Source organism: Neovison vison, chromosome X (assembly GCF_020171115.1).
Source record: "Neovison vison isolate M4711 chromosome X, ASM_NN_V1, whole genome shotgun sequence".
In the NCBI taxonomy this organism is placed as follows: domain Eukaryota; kingdom Metazoa; phylum Chordata; class Mammalia; order Carnivora; family Mustelidae; genus Neogale; species Neogale vison.
In genome coordinates, this window is record NC_058105.1 from 55,418,383 (window position 1) to 55,427,074 (window position 8,692).

Sequence of the window (8,692 nt, forward strand, 5' to 3'; positions counted from 1 at the left end):
AATGCCAAAACAAAAAAATTAATAAGGTATGGTAATTTCATCAAGTTAGTATTTTATTAAATTTTATTCCAGAAAGGACTCATTTATTGTATTTTTTTTTGTACAGGTCTAATTTTCACATTTGTATCTACTCTTCTCCAAAAAATGAATTCCATTAATATTGTTTCTTTCTTTATAATGTTCATGTTTTGTTGATTCACTCTAACTCTTCACAACAGTTATTGCAGTATTCTCTATCAGAGTTCAAATCTGTTAATACTCAATGCTTAACTAGAACTTATAAGTAAATTTATGATGGTTGCTTTTCCATATTAATTTTTTTCTAGATTTTTTGTATATGACTTAAGTAGTGAAAGAATTTGATTCAAAGACCCCTCCCTAACAAAGTTTACAGACAAAACTCACAGGTGTCCAGTTAGAATGGCCAAAATTAGCAAGACAGGAAACAATGTGTGTTAGAGAGGATATGGAGAAAGGGGAACCCTCTTACACTGTTGGTGGGAATGCAAGTTAGTGCAGCCTCTTTGGAGAACAGTGTGGAGATTCCTCAAGAAATTAAAAATAGAGCTTCCCTATGACACTGCCATTGCACTCCTGGGTATTTACCCCAAAGATACAGATGTCCTGAAAAGAAGGGCCATCTGTACCCCAATGTTCATAGCAGCAATGGCCATAGTCACCAAACTGTGGAAAGAACCAAGATGCCCTTCAACGGACGAATGGATAAGGAAGATGTGGTCCATATACACTATGGAGTATTATGCCTCCATCAGAAAGGACGAATACCCAACTTTTGTAGCAACATGGATGGGACTGGAAGAGATTATGCTGAGTGAAATAAGCCAAGCAGAGAGAGTCAATTATCATATGGTTTCACTTATTTGTGGAGCATAACAAATAACATGGAAGACATAGGGAGATGGAGAGGAGAAGGGAGTTGAGGGAAACTGGATGGGGAGGTGAACCATGAGAGACTATGGACTCTGAAAAACAATCTGAGGGTTTTGAAGGGGTGGGGGTGGGAGGTTGGGGGATCCAGGTGGTGGGTATTATGGAGGGCACATATTGCATGGAGCACTGGGTGTGGTACATAAACAATGAATTCTGTTACACTGAAAAGAAAAAAACAAAACAAAACAAAACACAAAACAACTCACAGGTGTCTGTACTTGGTCCTAATTCTTTGTGTTTTTTTTTTGTTTTTTTTTTTTTCCAGGTCATTGTACTCTTCATTCTCAGAAAATAGATCACTACTAAAAAACATATTCTCTAGCCATACCACAACCCACGTTCCAGATGAACCCTTGATAAAGCCTCCCAAGAAACTGACACCTCCTGCTCTACTTGGCCAAGAGTTGAACCCCTCCCCCCACACCCTCCTCCACGTGCACAGCTGCAACCTTCTCACATCGTTTAATTCCCTTAAAAGTCCCAGCCTAACAGAAGATTTGGGCAAAATTTCTCTTGAAATCTGGCCCCTCTTCTCCCTTGGAGAATGAATAAATTCTGTTCTGATTGTTCCTCTACTATGTGCAATTCTTTGTCACCTGTTTCACTGGCCACCCTAACAGGGATATTCAGAAAATGGCTTTTAGTGTGCCTGGGTGGCTCAGTTGATAAATGTCTGCCTTCAGCTCACGTCATGATCCTACTGTCCTGGGATTGAGCACTGCATCAGAGCTCCTAGCTCAGCACTCCAGTCTATTTCTCACTCTCCTTTTGGCCCTCCTCTGGCTTGTCCTCTCTCACTCACTCTCTCTCAAACAAGTGAATAAAGTCTTTTAAAAATATAAGAAAATGGCTTCGCAGATTAATAAAGCAAGAGACACGTTCTACAGGCAAAAATATTATGCTTATCATCACATATCGTTCGATATCACCATAGGGTGAACTTAATCATAATTATTTCAATACCTATTATTTTAATATATTTCGTCTGTAAGTATCATATTCTCATAATAAATAAATCTTATATTCACCAAGGTTAAGAGGAATATTTTCATTTATTCAAGGTTAAGAGGAATATTTTCATTTATTATAACATTTTAATTGCTCTGATTTCAATCAATTATTTTATTCAATTTTATAACAACTATGTGGTATATATAAATATTCATAGGCATTAATTTATATGTTAAATGTTCATATTAAATAGACATTAATTTCACACTCTATAAATATTCTAGATGATCATGTTTTAGGATTAAAAATCCATAGGATAAATTTGTGACTTCATTGGGAATTTGTTGTAAAAGCCTATTTTGATTTTTAGATGTATAAGGATAACTGATTACTTTTAGCAAGTGTTCTTATGACTAAAACACTATCAGTCTAACCAGAAAAGAAAATAAGTGATGGCTTAGTATATTTTTTGTGTCACCTGTTAATATATCAAAATCAAGATGCAATAAAATCAACAGTTCAAAGCAAATGACATATACCAATCAGAATATTTGAAATGGTGGTTGAAAAAGGATCTCCATTATAGTCTGTAAAATGAATCAAAGTAAGATATTAGTTATCCAAAACTGAATAGTAGCTATCAACCTATTTGTTCCAAAGAACAGGAAGATGACATTCATCCTTAATAGCTTCATTTATTCACCCAGGGAGACAAAGAATCTCTTCCTGGTAAGATGACTTTGGGGTGATATAAATCCACAAACAATAGCTACATATTATAGACCACTAAGCAAAAATGACATAAAATTTTTTTTAAATCCAATCCTGCTGGGGCACCTTGGCTGCTCAGTTGGTTGAGCATCCATTTATTGATTTTGATTCAGGTCATGATCTCAGTGTTGTGAGTTTGAGCCCTGCTGTACCTCTGCATGGAACACCACGTCAAGCTTTGTGCTCAGAGGGAAGTCTGCTTCTTTCTTGCTCGCTCTTCTTCTGTCCCTCCTCCTGTTATGTGCTCTTTCTGTATCAGATAAATGAATAAATATTTTTATTTTTTAAAGGTTTTTATTTATTTATTTGACATACAGAGATCTCAAGTAGTCAGAGAGGCAGGCAGAGAGAGAATGGAGGAAGCAGGCTCCCTGCTGAGCAGAGAGCCGGATGTGGGGCTTGATTCCAGGACCCTGGGATCATGACCTGAGCGGAAGGCAGAGGTTTTAACCCACTGAGCCACCCAGGCACCCCATGAGTAAATATTAAAAAAAAAACGTACTATTGGTTTATCAATTGTCTAATTACAGATGACTTATTCTAAAAGTTCAGCAAAAAATTCCTTCTCCTTCCATTAATCTGTATTCACATACATCTACTTTAATATTATTGATTTGATTTTTATTTGCTATCATCTCCAAACCAAAATGAACCAAATGACATGAAGGAATAAATGGAGAGAAAACAGATAAGCAAAATAAGTCAGAAAATGACAAACACCATATGATTTCACTAGTATGTGGAATTTAAGAAACAAAACAGATGAACATATGGAAAAAGAGAGAGAGAGAGAGAGAAAGGCAAACCAGGAAACAGACTCTTAACTATAGAGAATAAACTGAGGGCTACTGGAAGGGAGGTGGGTGGAGAGGATGGGTTAAATTGGTGGTAAGTATCAAGAGGGCATTTGTTGAGATGAACAGTTTGTTGTATGTTAAGTGACAAATCATTAAATTCTACCCCTGAAACTAATACTGCACTGTATAGTAACTAACTAGAGTTCTTTTTTTTTAACGTTTTAAAGATTTACTCACCTGTTTTAGAGAGAGAAAGCTCTCATGCAAACATGTACGAGTGCAGGGAGGGGCAGAGGTAAAGGGAGAGAAGCAGACTCCCCATTGATGAAGAGCCTGACACTGTGTTGGATCCCAGGACTCTGAGATCATGACCTGAGCTGATACCAGGAGTCAGCTGCACAACCAACTGAGCTACCCAGGTGTCCCAACTAACTGGAACTTAAGGAAAAACTTGGAAAAAAAAAAAGTAAAACAGTTGAACTATAAATGGGATATACACAGGTCAAGTTTTGATATATTTAATTTGAGGAAGAAAAGCAATAATTCAGAATTCTGGCTTCAAATTTAATTCTTGTTTACAAGTTACATTAAACACTATTCCTTATTTGTCCTCAATTTGTACAATAAATCCATATTCTGTGTCCAAACCTTGTTGTTGTTGTTTTTTTTTATGGAGGAATCATGTCCATACTAGATACAATTCAAATGTATTTACAAATAAGTCATATGAAAACAAATTAGTATTTTATTGGTGTTTCTGCTTTTCTTTTCTCTTCCAAGTTAATACATAAGAAAATGTTTTGTTGATTTAGAAAGTATCTTTCAAGCCTATAGTTAGTTATTTTTTCTTTTTTGTCTTAATTCATTCTAATTCTAAATATAAATGTATATTAACAATTCCAACTTCACTGTGGGTATTTCAAAACATCTTGCTACACTTGAGAATTCCTAATTTTAGAATTTTTTTAACTTATATACCACTACAATGAAAGGTTCAATATGACAAATTCAGTAATAACATATTAACTTGAAATATTTTCATACATATAACTGTGTTTTTCTTTTGCTTTTCTATTTTTTACATACATATAGAAATAAGCTTCAAGGTAATCCTCTTTCCCTAGGCAATACTACCCCTATATATAAACTCGTTTTAATCTCCCTTTATCTCTGGAAAGTTGAATCTTTTAACAAAGATATCAAGATATACCCAGGAAGAATCAACATAACCTTCCTCATCCACATTGAGGATTTATAATCATTTTCCCTTCTTTTTCTTCTGTCAGTGTTTCTGAGTATTTGTTTTTATTCTAGTATTATATAAATCTTATACATGGGTTTCATTTGCCTGTTTTTTTTTTTTCCTGTCATTTACCTCTGTCAGTCCTTTCATTTGTCTGTTTTTGTTTGTATAACTTATAAATCTTACCTTTGGGGCCCATTCTGGCTCGGTCTTCTTTTTTTTTTTTTTTTTTTTTTTTTTTCTGTCCCTCTCTTTCTCTCACTCCTTTTTTTCATTATTTCTTTGGGTGGTGACTTTCAATTGCTTAGAAGTGTTCCAGGGTGCCCCTTGCCTGGATCACAGTTGATATCTTCAGCTACACATTCCCTCAACCACCTCTCACCAAAAGGCTAGGAGAAGGAATGCACAAAAAAGGAAAAATTCAGAAACTGTCCCCTCTCCATCAGAGCTTTGGATAAGGATGTAAACAGCATTTTGGAAAAGGAATTCAGGGTAACAATTATCCAGGCAATGGCTAGGTTGGAGAAATAATGATAACATGGAATTGATTACCACAGAAGTGAAAGCCACCAAGAAAGAAGTTAAAAATGCTATAAGTGATATCCAATCTAAATCTAAATTCTCTAACGCCTAGGGTAATTGATGCAGAAGATAGAATTAGTGATCTAAAGGACAAAATTATAGAGAGAAAGGACCAGAAGGAAGCCTGAAACAAACAGGTTAGAAGCCATGAAAACAGAATTAGGGAAATAAATGGCACCATGAAATGTTCCAATGTAAGAATTATTGGGATTCCTGAGGGAGAGGAGAAAGAATAAAGACCAGAGGATATAGTTGAACAAATTCTCCATGAAAATTTTCCCAATCTGGGGAATGGAACCAGGGTTCATGTCCTAGAGACAGAAAGGCCTCCCCCCAAAATCATAGAATCTAGAAAGACCTTGAGACACCTGATTGTGAAACTGATGAATCATAATTTTAGATAGGAGCTCTTGAGAACAGCTGGGGGAAGAGATTCCTTATGTACAGAGGAAGGTCTATCAGACTAGCATCAGACCTGTCCACAGAAACCTGGCAAGCCAGAAAAGGCTGGCAAGACATATTCAGGGCACTAAATGAGAAGAACATGGAGCCAAGAATACTTTATCCAGCAAGGCTGACATTCAAAATGGATGGAGAGATAAAGAGCTTCCAAGACTGGAAGGTTTAAGAGTATGTAACCACCACGCTGGCACAACAAGATATTAAGGAAGCTTCTATAAAATAAGAAAGAACCCATGAGTATCATAGAATAGAAATTAACAGAGACAATCTATAGAAACAAGTACTTCATGAGGTCAATAAAAGCATATCTTTCAATAATCACTCTCAACACGGATGGCCTAAATCCTCCCATAAATGTAACAGGGTTGCAGGTTGGATAAAATGACAGGACCTGTCCATATGCTGTCTACAAGAGACCGATTTGGAACCTAAAGATACATCCAGACTGAGAGTAAAGGGATGGAGAAGCATCTTTCATGCCAAAGGGCCTCAAAAGAAAGCTGGGGTAGTGATTCTCATATCAGATAAATTAGATTTTAAACTAAAGACAGTAGACAGAGATAAAGAAGGACACCACATCATTTTAAAGAGTCTATCCACCAAGAAGATCTAACAATTGTAAATATTTATGCCTTCAATATGGGAGCAGCCATCTACATAAGCCAATTGTTAATTAAGATAAAGAGGCATACTGATACGAAAACTTTAAAAGTAGGGGATCTTAACACACCACTCTCAGTAATAGACAGATCATCCAAGCAGAAAATCAATAAAGAAACAAGAGCACTGAATGACACATTGGACCAGATGGACCTCATAGATATATACAGAACATTCCACCCTAAAACAACAGAATACTCATTCTTCTTGAGTGCACATGAACTTTCTCCAGAATAGACTGCATAAGAGGTCACAAATCAGGGCTCAACCAATACCAAAAGACTGAGATTATTCTCTGCATATTCTCAGACCACAGTGCTTTGAAACTGGAACACAACCACAAGAAAAAAAAAATGGAAGGAATTCAAACACTTGGAAGCTAAAGTCTGCATTGTTAATGAATGTTTGGATAAACAAGGAAATCAAGGAAGAACTTAAGCAATTCATGGAAACCAATAAGAATGAAGACACCCCAGTCCAAAACCTATGGGGTGCAGCAAAGACTGTCCTAAGGGGGAAATACATAGCCATCCAAGCCTCCCTCAGAAAAAATTGAAAAATTCAGAATATATCAGCTCTCTTGATACCTTAAAGAATTGTAGAATCAACAACAAATTAAGCCAACCCCACACAGAAGAAGGGAAATAATCAAGATTAGAGCAGAGATCAATGAGATAGAAACTAAAGATGCAGTAGAACATATCAATGAAACTACAAGCTGGTTTTTTGAAAGAATCAGTAAGATCAATAAACCATTGGCCAAACTAATCCAAAAGAAAAGAGAGAGGACCCAAATTAATAAAATTATGAATGAAAAGGGAAAGATCATGGCTAACACCAAGGAAATAGAAACAATCATCAGAAATTATTATCAACAATTATATGCCAATAATTTAAGCAACCTAGATGAAATGGATGCATTCCTGGAAACCTATAACTTCCAAAACTGAATCAGGAAGAAATTTTCAACCTGAACAGACCAATATCTAGTAAAGAGATTGAAGCAATTACAAAAAAACCTTTGAAAAAACAAGAGCCTAGGACCTGACAGATTCCCTGGAGAATTCTACTAAACATTCAAAGAAGAAATAATACCTATTCTCCTGAAGCTGTTTCAAAAAATAGAAATGGAAGGAAAACTTCCAGACTCGTTCTATGAAGCCAGCATTACCCTAATCCCCAAACTAGGCAAAGACCTCACCTAAAAGGAGAATTTCAGACCAATATCCTGAATGGATATAGATGCTAAGTGTCTCAACAAGATCCTAGATAATAGCATCCAAGAGTACATTAAAATGATTACCCACCATGACCAGATGGAATTCATGCATGGGATGCAAGGGAGGTTCAACATTCACAAATCAATCAATTTGTTAGAACAGATCAATAAGAGAAGGGAGAAGAACCACATGGTCCTCTCAATTGATGCATAAAAAGTATTTGACAAGATACAGCATGTGTTCCTGATTAAAACACTTCAAAGTATAGAGATAGAGTGACATTCCTCAACGTCATAAAATCTATCTATGAAAAATCCACAGCGAATATCATTCTCAATGGGGAAAAGTTGATAACCTTCCTTTTGAGACCAGAAACATGACAAGGATGTCCATCCATTCTGGCCACTGTTGTTCAACATAGTACTAGAACTCTTAGTAATAGCAATCAGACAACAACAACAAAAATAAATAAATAAAAGGTATTCAAATTGGCTGAGAAGAAGTCAAACTTCATCTTCGCAGATGACATGATACTTTATGTGGGAAACCCTAAAGATTCCACCCCCTAACTACTAGAAGTCATAGAGCAGTTTAGTTATGTGGCAGGATACAAAATCAATGTACAGAAATCAGTTGCTTTCTTATACACTAACAATAAAAATATAGAAAGGGAAATGAGAGACTCAATTCCATTTACTGTAGCACTGAGAACCATAAGAGACCTGAGAATAAACCTAACCAAAGATATAAAGGATCTGTACTTGAGGAACTGCAGAACCCTTATGAAAGAAACTGAAGAACACACAAAAAGATGGAAGAGCATTACATGCTCATAAATTGGAAGAATAAACATTATTAAAATGTCTATACTTCCTAGAGCAATCTATACTTTCAATGTCATCATGATCAAAATCTCACCAGCATTTTTTAAAAAGCTGGAGCAAACAATCCTAAAATTTTTATGGAACCAGAAGAGACCTTGAATTGCTAAAGAAATGTTGAAAAACAAAAACAAAACTGGGGTCATAACGTTGCCTGATTTCAAACTTTGCTAC

General features: G+C 35.8%; 1 protein-coding gene across 1 annotated transcript in view; it reads right to left on the bottom strand.

Moving 5' to 3' along the window:
* Nucleotides 1–4,934, bottom strand: part of PCDH11X (protocadherin 11 X-linked) — a 122,421-nt gene extending 117,487 nt beyond the window's left edge. Inside the window, exon 1 of the mRNA XM_044235228.1 lies at nt 4,900–4,934. Coding sequence (XP_044091163.1) covers nt 4,900–4,912 — 13 coding nt within the window. The 5' untranslated portion in view covers nt 4,913–4,934. The remainder of the gene's footprint in view (nt 1–4,899) is intronic.
* Between the last annotated feature and the right edge of the window lie 3,758 nt (nt 4,935–8,692).